This window comes from Sciurus vulgaris, assembly GCF_902686455.1.
Source record: "Sciurus vulgaris genome assembly, chromosome: 1".
NCBI classification, from domain to species: Eukaryota; Metazoa; Chordata; class Mammalia; order Rodentia; family Sciuridae; genus Sciurus; species Sciurus vulgaris.
In genome coordinates this window covers 142,819,684-142,836,265 of record NC_136461.1, presented here as the reverse complement: position 1 = coordinate 142,836,265, position 16,582 = coordinate 142,819,684, and the positions used below count along the sequence as shown (strand labels likewise).

General features: G+C 34.9%; 1 protein-coding gene across 7 annotated transcripts in view; it reads left to right on the top strand.

The window, feature by feature from the left end:
* The window catches only part of PDE7A (phosphodiesterase 7A), a 102,302-nt gene that overhangs the window by 60,516 nt on the left and 25,204 nt on the right, over positions 1-16,582 (top strand). For all 7 annotated transcript variants that reach the window (XM_079103036.1, XM_079103037.1, XM_079103034.1 and 4 more), the window contains one exon: positions 14,571-14,722. In XM_079103036.1, the coding sequence (XP_078959162.1) occupies positions 14,571-14,722 (152 nt within the window). The remainder of the gene's footprint in view (positions 1-14,570; positions 14,723-16,582) is intronic.

Here is a 16,582-nt window from a genome sequence, read left to right as displayed (position 1 = left end):
AAGTATAATATTTTCACTGTAAATGTCAGTAGAAAACATTTTAAAACTATTATCAAAAGGAATTCCAACAGCTTAAAAGAATAATACTTTCTTCTTAGTGGAGGGAGCAAGAATGATTCAATATATTGTTTGTTTGTTTGTTTCTATAATGTAGTAGAAGCTGGTGACATTGGTTGATTCTGAGAGGGAAACTGAATGGCTTTAAAATGTGGAAGGGAAGAGAAACTTTTTGTTGTGAACCTTTTGAATTTTGATACAGGCGAATGTGTTACGCCTTAGAAAGTTTAAGTTAAAATATTTTAAAATACTGCGATAAACAAGGATAGACTATAAGGAAATCAGTAAGAGTTAAATCAAATATTGGTATTAGTATGAGAAAAAGTGCAGTTGTATTTGAGGTCTCTAGTATGTCCCCTGATCTTTACTAAATTTAGTAAAATTAGAAGATTTTAGAAATATAATTGTTATAAAGTGTTGGGAGTTTGAAATAGGAAATATATGATATGTTTTGGTGGGAGAGGGAAGTTAGAAATTATCAAATTATTGAAAAGTATCTAATGACACAAAAAATAGTATGTATACCTTCTAAATCTTTAGGAAATCAGGAGCAAATAATCTGAGTCTAAAGGACAAAAAAAGAGACATAAAACTAAATATATTGGTGGTGGTAATAAAGGCAAATAGATTAGATATTCCTTTTAGGAGATAAAGATGCCCAGATAATAAGTAAAACTTAATGACAAACAGTGATTCAAAATAATATGATGCAGTATGAGGCTTGAGGATCAAGGGTTTGGGAATCCTGATCTACTATCTACTGACATGGAAACTTTGTAGTATGGTATCTTAGAACAGTGGAGACAGCTCAGTTTTAAGAGCAGTTCATTGCTTTCATGATCTCATTGTGCTGTTTATCAAAGGTGAGAAATATCTAAGACTTGGGTTGTAGTTAGAAATTATCCTTGTAGAATTAGTTCCTTAGTTACAACAAAACAGGAATATCTCTCTTTATCCAAAATATAATATAATTGGGAGGGTTTTTTATAGAGAAAAAGTGAATTATTCTTTTCTGTTGGTATAGTAGGATCTGCTTATCACACAGCTCAGAGTTCCTTAAACGTTTTTTTAATCCAGTGTTTTTTTTTGTGAAATGTGATCTAATCAGGGATCGAGCACATGCTCCTGCTATGGTTAAAACCTGTTGCCTTTCTCTTCTTCTGCTGACTTCTTTGTTCAGTTTTGTCTGAACTTGTTCTCTGCAGGAATTAACTTATAAAGCCTGTCCTTAATTTAACCCTAGGCTTGAATTTATGCAAGTCTGAGCTGCCTCAGACTTCATGACCAACAGTCACTTTTTTCTTTCCAGCTGTGAACCTCAGGATTTCTTCCCTGAGGAACATTTTATTTCCCTTCACTCTAGTTGAAGATCGTTTTTGTGGTGGCAAGGTTGTTCTGTTTCTCTACTGTCCTGTGAAGTGTCCTGGGATGAGGATACCTGTGATTGAGGTCACATACCCATTCATCTTTTGTAATTTCAGTCTTGGTAGAGTTCCCTTCACTTGAGCAACTCTGAAGGATGGGCTAAACCTTCAGAGGTACAGAGGCCTCAAAATCTGCAGAGGAACTGAAGAATCAAAAGTTCATAATAAGCCCTTTTCCTTATTTATATATAATTTAAAATAATAATAATTTTTCACAATGACACAAGAACTTACATACATGCCTAAATAAAAATAGTTTATAGATGAAGGCCAGGTACAGTGGCACAAGCATTTTGGGAGGCCAAAGCCAGAGGATCAAGTCAAGGCCATCCGTGGCAATTTAATGAGACCCTGTCTCAAAATTTTGAAAAAAGGATTGGGGATGTAGCTCATCGGTAAAATGCCTGGAGGATAGAATCCCCATACCTGACCCCCTTCCCAAATAGTTTCTAAATGTTCTGAAGGCAAAATTCTGGATCTAAATGTATTAAATTTATTGAAACTAGAATTTTTTCTGCCTACTAAGCCTCAACTCACCTTTTCTGTACATCTTTTCATTTTTTTTTTTAAACCCAGAGGTGCTTAACCACTGAGACACATGCCCTACCCTTTTTTATATTTTTATTTAGAGACAGGGTCTCGCTAAGTTGCTAAGGCTGTCTTTGAACTCTCAATCCTTTGCCTCAGCCTCTCAAGCTTCTGGGATTACAGTCATGCACCATCTGGCCTGGCGACCTTATCACTTTTACCCTAAACTTAATATTAATTACACTTACTATTAATTTCCCTGTTGTAAAAATCTTGTCTCTGTTCTTTTATTGCTTAAATACAGTCTGTCATTAAAAACCATGTATTTTTGTGTTCTAAAATAGCGGCTGTTTATCCCCTTTCTGTCCTCCTTATCTCTTATCCTCCTTGATGTAGACCTTTATCACCACTGTCTGGGATTATTCTGGTAAATCTCCTAACCACTGTCATTACTTTCAGGATTTCTGTTCCTTGCTTCATCCTCTACTTCTCACCCAAGGTCAGGTCTTTCTCAAGGAAGGGAAAGTTTAAGATACAGGGGGAAATGTGTACTAACAGGTTAAAGACACAGTATGCTGTTAATATGTTTATTAAAACTATTATTCATCTGAAATTTTGTATATCTTCTCTGTATCTATGAGGTACTAGTGATTTGTTTTTTTGGGTGCTGGAATAGTTTTAACATATTTCTGGATTATGGTTTTCTCCATGTTGAGCATGATAATCCTCTTTACTACCTTTACCTAGAGATTAGACATTCGCACTGCAATATTGAGCTTTTCTTTTAAGAGTTATGTGTGTGTGTGTGTGTGTGTGTGTGTGTGTGTGTTTTATTATAAGCAACATTTGGGTGACATCATAGAGATGCATTCTCTAATGAACCAACTAGATCCAAGACAGCTTGTTGTCAGGGAAAAATTACAGGTCCCACAGTTTACAGCAAGCAATTTTATCATGTGGATTACATAGTTTGTTCTGCCATGAGCTTTTGTGGTTTGGGTTGTCTTTTGTCATATTCCTTATTCTCTGAAGTACTGTACATTTATCTTTTCAATAGGATAACTCTCACTCCAGAGGTTTTCTGAAGTATTCTTTAACCTGTTTGTATTTTTATGTATTATGACTTTTCTATTATAGCACGAAAAATAATATTTATTATACATATTTACATAGCTAGGAGTTTGAGAAAGGGATTTTTCACACAAGGAAGTCATTGTTGACCTTATTTTAGGATGGCCAGAAACATTCCTTGGAGTATTGTCTCAAAGTAATGTTTTCTTCTTGGAGTGTTCTGCTTTATGATTTAAACAGAACACACATATCCATGGGAATTATATGAGTAGTTTTTGTTAAAGCATTTGGAAGCTCTTGGCTTGTTAAAGATACTGTTAAAATTTTTAGATGCTCACATTAGTCAAAAAATTTTATTGGACTGTGATTACTTATAGGACAGAAAGGACAGACTCTGATGCAGTGGGAAAAGTGTCACAAGTAATCCATAAGTATTTATACTGTGCTAGTCTGTGATGACTTGCTTAGGAAACAAAAAGCTGAGATTGATGCTTCACATTTAACCTCTTTTCCTCTAGTCTATCCCCCAAAGCTCTGCATAGAATCCTTCAACAGACTTCCCAAATTCAATGAGTACTACAGGATTAGCAGCAAATAAAGTATCTCTGACTTTTCCAAGTGTATGATGATTTTATATGCCTTTTTAAAAATAAGTGTTGGATGGACTTAGTGGTATAGTTTTTGTATGGGAAACTTGATTAGTTTCTGATAAATATTTAAACTGAAAATGTTGGCATTAATACTTCTCAAGACCCAAAGAGAAACTTTTAAACTCTTATTTCATGTTTCAAAGATCCCTACCCCTTATACCAGCCCTGTCTCAGGGTATTCTCACCACTAAGGTGCAGATTTCTTGTCCTCCTGAATTTAATAAATGTATTCTTCCCCATCCTCTTTTTAAAATTGGTGTTATATATTTACACAGAATAGTAGAATTCATATTTGTATATGCACACACTCTAACAGTATAATTTGATCAGTTTAGTTCCCCAGAATAAACTTATTCTTGATGGCCCTTAATTTAGTCTCAGCCATAATTTGGGAAAATTCTTTTTAAGTTTGAGGCACCTACTAATGGTGAGCAATATGTAAACTAATAAATTGGGAGGAAAAGGTGATGAGGGGAGAGAAGAAGGAGGGAGAAAGAAGGAAGTCGATTGATTGGAGAGACAGCAAGAGAGACAGTGCTGGGCTGACAGCATAGGGGTTTATCCCAAAAGTGGTCTAGAGCTTGTAGCTCCCCACAGTGGGCTCCTATGCTCCTTGGTGTGGTTGCATACTGTGGCAGCCTTCCCTCACTGGGCTTTCTCAAGTTGCTACTTTCACACAACTCTAGAGAGAACCAAGGGATTCGCTCGTTTCTCCTTTCTTCTTTAGAATAAGTGGCTTACATTTACTAGGCTAAAGTAAAGCAAGAGATTCACTCATTTCTGTTTTCTTCTTTTGAATAAATTACTTACATTGAGTGGGCTAAAGTAAAAGTCCCAAATATTCCTACAAAGATTTTTCTCTGTTTGGTTGGCTGTTTAACTGTTCTTTTAAAATAAAGTATTTTGAGTCTTAAATTAATTTAACATAACAAAATGAATTTCATGTTAATTTTTTTGTCAAAAATTTATTTCGTTTGCTCTAAATTTAGAATTCTTTTAGTTATACTTTATCTTGAGCTTATATAATAACAAATTCTAATATCTTTAAATATAAAAGAATTATTATAATCCCATTCCACATGCCCACTTAGAAAGAGATTCTGGCATGCTTATTAAATAGTAATGGAAGTTGTCAGCTTGACAGTTCTCTGCATGGAATTTGCCAAAGCTCATTGACGTCATCCAGACCAGAGGGCACAGTCTCTGCCAATGTCTGACAAGATGTAATACAAGGAATATGTTTCTTTACAGTTTTTTCACATCCACACAAATGTAGATTTTTCCATTTTCTTTTTTTTCTTGGCACACAGTAATGTTCCAGTCCATGTAAATGTGTTTTGCCCATTATCTTGAGCTCTTTATTCATTTTAGCACTGTACTCCACCCCATGCTAGGGCAGCAGGGGAACCATTCAGGATATTTACATCGTAGCCTAAAAGCTTTTAACTTTTGGCTTTTAGTTTTATTTATCATTTTATTCCAGGTCTCTGGTGGCTTCTGGCTCATAGTGGAGACTGAATGTGTTTTTATTGCCTTGAATTGACTAAAGTTGTATATCATCTACCAGTTAGATTTTATAGGGTTCTGTTTATAGTTCTTTAAACATAATCTGTATTAACTGTTAAACAAGTTCAGTCTGGTTGCTGCCTTTCCCCTGAGTCAAGTGTCTCATGTTGCCTCTCTTATAATGACCTACTATGAAAACACAAAATTTGCCCTAAATTTTCCCATACTTCCTCATGAGCATTTGGTTTTGGGTTATTTCCTTTCTTCCTAACAGGGCTGTGTTGAACTTGATTGTTTCATAGTTAGTTATATGCTGTGAAAGGACATCTGTTTCTGTGTATCTTGAACTTTAAAGCCAGTTTTATTGACTTAGATTATCTAAGTCTTTACTGGGTATAGTAACTCCCATGCGAGGGCAGCTTCCATTATATTTGGAAGCTTTTGGTGCTTCTCTTCTTCACTTCAGGCATAAAAGTTATTTGCTTGGCATTTCCCTCAGCCATGCATTTTTCTTTATTAAGTGTTTTATTTTTCTTTTAGTTTTTGTACTGTGCTGCTTGGTCATTACTTTCTATTCACAAACATACTTTTTTCCAACAATTATTTGTTTGGTCTGCTGATGTGGCTTTCTGTCATTCATAATTTTAGTTTCTCATTCAAACTTGAGCATGCCGACTTACAGTTTGAGCTGTGGTATTGTAGTCTAAGGTCATATTTTGTTTGGAATTTCTATTAAATTAATTTGTTCCCAATCATGTATTTGAATCATATGTGGTTGCTTCAAAAACACCATTTCCATAAATAAGTTCATGGAGCTATTACTGGAAATAATCACCTCATGTCTTTTTTTTCCTGTCTTTTCTATGAGCCATGTTCCTACCTCCTGTCTGTGACAATCTCCTTGCCAAATGGTGCTTGTAAAGTTTAACACTGCTCTATTGACTTGAATCATGAAATATTCTGCACTATAGATGTGTATTTTTTAGGACTCACCTAGGTGGTTCTGAAATGTCTACAATGGAGAACCACAGATTTTTGTTTCATCGTTGTCTTAAATTTGGAAGAATAGCATGTTCTGTCTTCTAAATATCTTCTTTAACTTCATAACAGAATTTAGAAAACTGATCTGGGTTGGACTTTAATCTTAATATAGTTTAATACTAGTTTAATTCTACTTGTACTTTGGAGAATTGTTGAAATTGGAAATTCAACTTCAGGCTTTATTTTGTATGTTAGGTTTTGAAGGAAGTGCTGTATGAAGACCTGTGTCCTTTCTTTCTCAGTTCCACAATAAGGGAATTAAGCATTTAATGAGTAAAAAACTAAAGTTAAAGGCTAGAGTATGAGCATAAGAGGGGTACGGATACTGTATATACCAGCTCTGAAGAGTAAAAATGTCTTATGTCTAACAACAAGTAATCTTTTTAGAGAGTTTTCTGTTATGAAATCTTATCAAAGTGGACATTGAATTCTTCTATTTAAGGTTGCAAGAATTGCTTGAGGGAAAAATATTGGATATATGTTTTAGTCTTATTAATGTTAATATAATTTTAGATTATGCATAATTCATTTTTTATTTATAATGAAGTTTGTACTATATGTTCATTTTAAGGTACTGAGACTATATGCATAGTTTGAAATCTTAAATTGTGCAGTTATTTCTGCAGTACTTATGCATGCAGTGGTTTTCAAGATGAAGTTGTATAGTTGTGAAAAATCTGGTTTGTTAAACAGTATGATGTCATGTGTTTTAAAATATTTGATGTTTACAATAATAACTACATTCATTAGTTTTAAATGCTTGTTTCCTTGCTAAAAAATGTGCAGATATTGCCTGCATTATCTCATTTAATCTCTACAACAGTCCTTCAAGGCCTGTTTTACAGATGAAGAAACTGAGGATCATAGACTTTAAATAGCTTCCTTAATGTTACAAAACTCTAGTGACAGCTGGGGTTCAAACTCAAATGTGTCTACTTCCTAAGCCCACTTTGCCCACTCTGCTGTCATGCCTTTCCACATCAGCATAAGCTTCTTTTCTCTACTTAAGACCATTACTCCAGGTACCTACCTCACTTTTGCCCCATCTGTCCATGTATACTAAGTGTGAAAATTCATCTAAGAAAACTTTCCTAAAAATGTAGGGTACATGTAATTACTTAGTATTAATAATAGACTCATAGCACCTGTTCTTTTTAAGGGAAACTGAGAGAAAGGGAAAGTTGGAATATAGAATAACTTCAGCTCTTTTGTTCTGTTATTTTGTTCATATCCTCTATTCAACATGACCTTGCCCTAGCCTAGGGTAAAACCTTATAGTTCTGAATTTTTAAAAAATGAAAAATTTTAAGCATTATCCTTTAACTGTAATTGATGACTTTATATATCTTTTTTTTTTTTTTTACCCCCAAAGGCATAGATAGAGGTTTATTTATGAAAGTAGATATATATTCAAGGGAGAAGGGGGCAATCTCAGGAGAGATGCCTTTGGGGTAAAGCAAGGAATATACATTCGAGGGAAAATATGGGGATTTTACGTTTCTTAACTGATTTTTATAGTTTTTTGGTGGCAGATACAGCGACTGTAGGGCTCCCTCTTGTGGACCATTAAAGCAAGTAGTGGTCAGATCTCAAGATCCACAGGCTTTCTGTAAAAACCTCCTGTATAAAAACTGAGTATCTGTGACAACTTTTGACTTGCAATTTGAATGATAGGAAGGAGTCTGTGGAGTGTTTAGGGGATGTGTTGATTCTGTATCCTTTTTTGTTTCCTTAACATAGGGCTTGTATTTCCTATTTTCTAATATGAGCAGGGAAACCCAAGAGAAGAAAAATTAATTTCACCTTCTGTCCTGTATTTCATTTTTTGGCTTAGTGAAGCCAAAGATGGATGCCTGGACATAATATCCATGATCATTAAGTAATAGTGTTCACTTGGTTTTGGTGGAGGCTGATTAGTTTGCTCATGGTCACATAGTGAGGTAATGTGATATTTTAGAAGAGAACCAACAAAGCCAATGACTTGTTAATAGTAACTTGATTAATTCACTGAGCTCTCTTGGCTCTGTAAGCTGAATTGGAATGTAGGTAACCATGTAAACTAGAACAAGCCTTGGCACTTAAATAGTCTGAACTTGATGGAAGCTGAGCTTTAATAAAAAAGACAAGTTTAATCTATTGTGCCTTATGCTATGAAATAAATAATGACTTGTCTCATGTCACAGAATGAGCTCATGAGAATATTGGTAATAGGGTCAGATTTTTGTGTAACTCTGCCAGAGGGTGAGTGTTTTAGTAATTACCTGAGTGAAAGGGCACTACATTTTCATAGTCACTCTTTGCTGTTTCTACCTCCTCATGAGTTCTCTTTTATATATTCCTAAAAGATACTATTCATCTTGACGTCCTTTCGTTCTGTGGTGGTTCCCTCTAACCAAGTTGACAGAAAAGCTGGGTGCAGCCTTCCCAACCTTACCCTTCTTTATTGCTCCAGAAGATATGTTTGTAAGCTTTTTTTTTTTTTTTTTTTTTTTAAATAACAATTTTACTTCTAACCACTATAGGGAAACAGTATATGTGTGTGATAAGCGAAATGGGGTTGGGGGCAGACAGAGGAGCAAACCTGAAAAACTAAAAATTTCCAACAATCCTAAAATGATCTCATCATGTTTTATCTGATTTATAGTTCATGTCCCTTTCTTAGATCATATTTTGGAAGCTGTTCTAGGACAATTATGGAAACTTCTCTAATTTTGTTTTAGAAAACTTATATTCCAGTTTGGCTTGCATTTCAGACACCATTGGAATGTGCTTCCTTGTTTTACTTCTGAGAATTTATTCTTAGAGGATCAATTATTTAGTTACAAGGATGTTTATTACAGAATTGTTTGTAAGAAAAATAAGAGACAGTTTAACAGCAAAAAGACTAATTACAGTAACTTCATACTTTAGAACAATATATGGTTAGTAAATATTATGTCACATCTGACTATAGCCGTCTACATGAAAAGATGTCCATTAAGTTTTTTAAAAATACTGTGAATTTTCTTGGATGAAAAAAAAGTCACACATACATATACATAATATATGTAGAGAAAATAATTAGTAGAAAAGTATCTAGAGTGCCAGAGTATTAGCAATAGTTGTTTTCTGGCCTCCAAGGCAACTTTCCCCATTCTCAAACCTGGCTAAACAGAAGAGAGGACTTGGAGTGGCTAATTCCAAAAAAGACCAAGAAAAACATACTGTTTAAAGGAAGTGGGTAGTTGTCACTCAAAATGTTAGGATAAGAAGCTCAAGGGGGAAGTCTTTCCACTGAAACAAACACGAAACTGAAAAAGAAAAACTGACCAGAATAAACTATTTCAGTACACTATACCCCAGTTGGAACTTAATTATCAGCAAAGTGCTTGCTTGGTAAAGGGTGAGGCAGCTGTTCTTGGGCAACAGGACACATGGTGAAAACGAGTGACTACCCTCTCCCTATTCCTGCCCTGTGCCCACATACCTGGAGTGTCTAGATGGCTGAAACCAGGTATAGCAGGGGGACCTTGTTTCCATCAATTTGGAGATGCATGTTTTAGTCAGCCTGTTGAATCCCTAGGGGGCAAGTACAGATGTTTTCCTTGTTTTAAGCTCTTTTGGTGCAGCAGCTTCCCCAGTAACATCTATCTCCTTACCTCCCTACCTACCCACCTTCTTTTTGGAGTCTGACATTTAAGAAAATCTGCGGAGAAATAATTGAATGAAAACTTTAGTTATAGTGCTTAAGCAGTAGACAAAAGCAAATAGACCATCAAAGCAATTTGAAGTCATAAAATGGATGACTTTAGTCTACAACAGGCAAAAAATAAATAATCCCGGAGAAATGAAATAAGTGTTTTCAGAACTTCCCCAGAATAAAGACTTAGAATGACCAGGTCTCAGTAAAACAATTTCAGTGAAACTACAAAACATACAAATGGTGGGTGGGAGAAGAACTTGATAGAAACCTTCCCAGATAAGGCCCAAGCATTAGAATTATTAGTTAAAGAATCAAATTTACCTTTAATGAAGCTAAATGAATCAATGGACAAAGAAGTAAAAGAAGTTAGGAAAACAATGTGCGAACAAAATGAGCATCTCAATAAATTATAAAAAGGAACCAAACAAATTCTGGAGGTGAAAAGTACAATAACTAAAAATGAAGAATTCACTAGAGGGGGTCAACAGCAAATTTGAGCAGACAGAAGAAAGGATGAATGAATTTAAACGAGATAATTGAAATTATTCATTCTGAGAAGTAGAAAAAAGGAGGAGAAAGAACAAAACCCAAGAGACTGATGGGGCACCACTGAAGTGAACCTTATATCTAAAGTGAATCTTTTCTACATAGTGGATGGACTGTGTGTTAGTCCATTTCATGCTGCTCTAAAACAATACCTGAGACTGGGTAATTTATAAAGATCAGAAGTTCATCTCCTGTAGTTTTAGAGTCTGGGAAATTCAAGATTAAGGGGCCATATCTGGTAAGGACCTTCTTGCTACATTGTCTACAGCAGAAGGCAGAGAGAGCTTGCTCAAGCAAGGGAAGAGGGCAGAGCTCATCATCTTATCAGGAGGAGCTTAGCAATCCCAGGAGGAGAGGGGCTGAAAAAATATTTGAAGACATAAACTTTCTAAATATGATTAAGACATGAATATATATATCTAAGAAATTCACTGAACTCCGATGAGGATAAATGCAAAGAGATCCAACTGAGAGATACTGTCATTGTTAAAACCCAAAGAGTAAGAGAATTCTGAAAGCAGCAAGAGAGAAGCAACTTGCCTCATTAAAGGAATCTTGAATAAGACCAACAGCTAGTTTCTAATCTGAAATCTTGGAAACCCAAAGGCAGTGGATGACAGAAAATCTTTAAAAAAACAAAACTGTTAACCAATAATTCTATATTGAGTAAAACTATTGTTCATGAATAAAGGAGAGAGCTGGGGTTGTAGCTCAGTGGCAGAGCTTGCCTAGCACATGTGGGGAACTGGGTTCAATCCTCAGCACCACATACAAATAAATAAAATAAAGATATTATGTGCATCTGTAACTAAAAATATTTAAGAAAAAGAATAAAGGAGAGATTAACACATTTCCAGAAAAATAGAAGGCAGGGGATTCCATTACTAATAGACCTGTCCTATAGGAAATGCTACAGGGGGGAGTCCTTTAGGCTGAAATGGAAGGATGCTAGGCTGTGACCCAAAGCCATAAGAACAAATAAAGAGCATTGGTAAGGACAAGTATGTAGCTAAATATAAAGGCCAGTATAATTGTACTTTGGGTTTGTAACTCCTTTTTTCCAAATATGATTTAAAAGGCAAATACATATAACAATTATCTTGTCTATGTTAATAGGCACACAATGTTTAAATATGTAATCTGTGGCAATAATTATACAGAGGGAGAGGACAGAGATGTAAAGGAGCAGAGTGTCTGTTTTACCATTAACACTAAGTTGGTAAGCAAACTAGCTTATTATAAGGTTCAAATGTTAATTGTAATCCCCATGATGACCACTAGGAAAATGGTTAAAAATCATACAGAACAGGAAAGAAGACAGACTCAAACTGATAAACCAGAAAAACTTCAACAAAAAATTTTAAAGGTGCTAATGGAGAAATTAAGGAATGAAAAACTTAGAAGAAACAGAAAACAAATGGCAAAAGTAAAACCTTTCTTAGTAATAGTATTAAATGTAAATTGGCTAATTTTTTTTCTCTTTAAAGGTAGAGATTGACAGGTTAGATTTAAAGAAACAGCTTGATATGGGTTGAATGTCCCCCAAAGTTCTTGCGTTGAAAACTTAAATCTTCAATACACCAGTGTTGAGAGATAGGACCTTTAAGAGATGACTGGGCCCTGAGGGCTCTGCCTTTATGAAATGAATTAATCTTACCAGGAGATTGGAGTGGGATCCTGATAAGAGGTTGAGTTCTGCCCTCTTACCTTATTTGTACATGCTCTGTTCCCGCTGCGGAACAATGCAGCAAGAAGATCCTTACCACACCAGATCAGTTCCTGCAGTCTTGAACTTCCCAGCCTCCAGAACTATAGGAGATAAACTTCTGTTCTTTTTATATTACCCAGTCTCGGGTATTCTATTGTAGTAGTACAAAAGGAACAAGCAAAGTCAAAGACAATCTGTTGTGTAGAAGAGGCTCACTTTAGGTAAAAGGACACAAACAGGTTGAAATAAAAAGAATGTGAAAGGATGTACCATACTAATCATAATCAGGAGATTAGGAGTGGTTCTGTTTTACTTAAAGACAAAATAGTCTTTAAGTAAAAAAGGCTGTGGGAGACAAAGAAGGACATTTTCAATCCAGCAAGAAAATGTGACAGTTATAAACGCATACACACATAACCACATATCTCCAAAACACATGAAACAAGAATTTTAAAAAGGGACAATTCTACAATAATGAAAAATTTATTCCCACATTTTCAATATCAGGCAGAACAAGAAGACCAAAGATTAATAAAGAAATGGAGGATTTTAGCAACACTATAATCCATTTGGAGCAAGAACACACATTCTTCTCAGGTACACATGAGCCATTCTCAAGAATGAACCATATGTTAAACTACAAAGAAGTCTTAATAGCATTTTTATAAAGCAGATGTGGGGTAAGGCACAGAACTCACCCTGAAATACAAAGGTAAATATTTTACTTACCAATTCTGATCTAGAATGTGGAAGGAGTAGGGATAAGTGTAGTTCCCTTTGGCCAGATTTGTTTTAGAGAAACAGCGCTGGCCTACTTGTAAGAAGCATTCTGTCTATTCGACAGAGAAGGAGAGCACCATTTGGTAGTGAAGTTCAGAGGACTCCTCTGTCCTCTTCCAGCACCTGCCCTTCACACCCTTAGAGAACTTGGGCAAAGAGTAGGTTCAGGAAAACTCAGCCCTTTCAGTATTGACTCTCTAAAAAAACCAAATCGGCATATCAGACAATTTAATGAAGTGAAACAGTGGAAGAGAACAGCAGAACCCAGTGATCGAAGAACATTTGGTAGGAAACATTGCCAGAGAACAGATGAAAATTGGGACTACACTCTCTACTACTCACTTAAAAACTAAGTGAAGCAAAAAATTTACCATAAAGCATTCACAAACTCAAGGAAGGAGTTGAAATGTATTCGGAATCACGAAATGGCAAAAAAAATAATTTTTCAGATATATCACAGAAATGAAGACATTGGGAAGGAGCACAAAATAGTCTACACTAGAAACAGTGGATATGGAGGATAGAAATGAGAACAGCATGCAAAACAAATAGGGAAATGAATTGGAAATAATTAAAAAGAATTGAGATATAGGAGATAGGTAAATGTGTTCAGCAGAGAATTTCTAGTAGAATCAGTGTTCTTGTGTACAGAGGGGATAGGGATAATACCTTTTTTTTGAGGTTATTGAGTAAGATACTTTTTGCAAAGCACTCGAAACATTGCATTAACAGAATTTAATCTCTCATTTTCTCAGACTAATTTTAATTTAAATATAATCACTTGATATGTTACCATTTTGATTGTTATGTTTTATGTATATTACATTGATAAAGATCAGAAAGTTAACTCCACAGTTGTTTCATATACTTTGTGTTTTGGACTCACTGGAATGAAAAATGGGAGTAGATCATGTAATAGTGTGCATTATTTTACTTCTGGTTTATTTGGGTGTGTGAGAACCTCATCAGATATTTCAAAAACAATATATATTTATAGGATGTGTTTTACAATAACCTACTGACATTCTTGTTGACTTGGGAAAACAGAGATGAGAAAAGGTAATGTTTTGTCTGTATTGAAACTCATCATTTGTTGACAAGACAGATAAATAAGCAATTATAATGTATTGTCAGAAGTACTATAATGCATGAATCCACTGGGAGCTCTTGGACCCAGAGGAGGTGTTTCCTGCTTCTGTGAGATAAAGGAGAGTGCATTCAGGTGTGCTTTCCAGAGAAGGTGACCCCTGAGCCTGGAGAGAGCCAGAACCTGGAACATGGAGCCTTCTTTTCTAGGCTAAGGAGGTGGAGTTCATAATAAGATGACTGAGGAGCCAGTGAATTAGAAAAAGACTGCTTTGTCATCTAGACACTCTTTACTAGGTTTCTAAATCCTGCCAGAATTGACCATTTACTTTTTCATTCTTAGTTTTGCAATTTAAAACAGAAATAAAATACTTCTTCTCTCCTAGAAATGTGGCATAATGATTAATGAATTTTTAAAAATACTTGTAAGTAAGTAGGAGTAAATGACAATTTCAAGTTGCTCTTCTCATCTTTAACTCCTTTTATTTCAGCTCAATCTGAAATTGAAGTGTCTGTCTCTGCAAGGAATATTAGACGGTTACTAAGTTTCCAGCGGTATCTCAGATCCTCACGCTTTTTCCGTGGTACTACTGTTTCCAGTTCTCTAAACATTTTAGATGATGATTATAATGGACAAGCCAAGGTGTGTACAGCTTTCTCAAGAAAACATGTTGTTTGACAAGTCTGCTGAGGCCTTTTTCCCCCATACAGTACTGAATTATAAATCTCTTTTTCTGTCTGTGAAAAGCAATTGAGCCAATTTTTCTGATTTTTTTCTTCAGAGCAGCTATTTGTTTTATCATTAGGGATGGCAAAGTACAGGGAATTTCTGTACAACATTAAGTAATAAGTAGGTCAGTATAACATTAAACTATAAGATCATACTGAATCTTAATGCTGGGAAGAATATAAGAGATTACCTGAATATTCAAGATTATGATAAGGAAATGAAAGTATAGCTGGGTAGGGGTAACCAAACACAGGAAGTCAGGTTTCATGATTTTCAGTCAAATGCATTTTGCATAGTATCTTACAGCCAACAGATTTTTGGCTGGTTGTTGTGGCACACACCTGTAATCTCAGTGGCACAGGACACTAAGGCAGCCTCAGCAATTTAGAGAGACCCTTGTCTCTGAATAAAAAAATAGAGGGGACTAGAGAGGTAACTCGATAGTTAAGCACCTTGAAGTTCAATTCCCAGTACCAAAAAGAGAGAGATTTTGAGGATTTAGACGTATCTTAACTAAGCCTAGTGAATGTGAGCTTTATTTGCTTCATCTTTATATACCTTAGAAGAGATGTCATAATTCAGACTGAAGTTAAATGAACTTACTCTTGACCAAATGAGAATTTTAAATAATCGTGAATTTTAATTATTTAAAATTATATTTTATAAGCCAAGTTTTATAAACTTTTTTTATTTTCAGATTTAGTAAATTTTTGTAAATTAGCCTGGGGTACCATCTTAATCACATAAATGTGAAGAACTTTTGCTTCTTTGATGAAAGAAATCAGTGGAAAATGCTCATGCTTTCTTTAAATTTTTGAAAATTTTACAAGCTGTTTTATAAAAGGAGAATATTAATCTGTATATTATTGCTTATATCAGTATGATTATAATTAACAAACTGTACTACTACTCTCTTGTGTTACTTTTGTAGTTTATGCACAATGTATATAACACTGAATTTCTGGAAACAGGATAAAAGCTTTTTCTTGGAAAAGCTCACAAAATGTTCAGGTTAAGAGTATGTGGTGTAGTGCTCCCTTCAGCAGCACATATACTAAAATTGGAATGATGCAGAGAAGATTAGCACCGCCCCTGTGCAAGGGTAACACCCAAGTTCATGAAGTGTTTTGTATTTTTTACTATTGCCACCTTACTGGCAGAGACCAAAAGCGTTGTCAAATAGAATTTTGTAAATTGAATACTTCTTTTTCATCTACAAACATTTGTACACGTTCATGAGGTACAGTATGATAATTCAATACCTGTATATATTGCGTAATGATCAAATCAAGGGTAAAAATATTTGGTTTTTAGGATCTTTATGGGATTTACTTGGTTAGCTAAAGTACACATCGTCATAAAAGTTCATGTAGTAAATTCTGTTAATAGCTCTATAGGCGTCATAAAGATAACAAATATCCCTTAAGTTGGGAATGTTTATAAAAACATGAACAACAGGTAATTTAAATATGGCATAGTATTAATGTCAGGTGCCTGAGTTCCAGAACTAGACTTCCAATCTAAGATCCCATCTCTTTCACTTTGTAGTTGAGCATGTTAATGCTACGTTTTACCTGTTTCCTCATCTATAGACTGAGGATGGAAAACAATGCTTGCTTGGTAGTCAGTGTCAGTGTAAAGTAATTATACTCAGTAGCCATTTTAATTCATTTTTACTAGATTTTTAAAAATCTAGTTTCTAGACTATGCAACATATGAATCACACCTCTGAGAGGTTTGAATTATCTTAGAATTCTTGAAAATTTGTGGGAC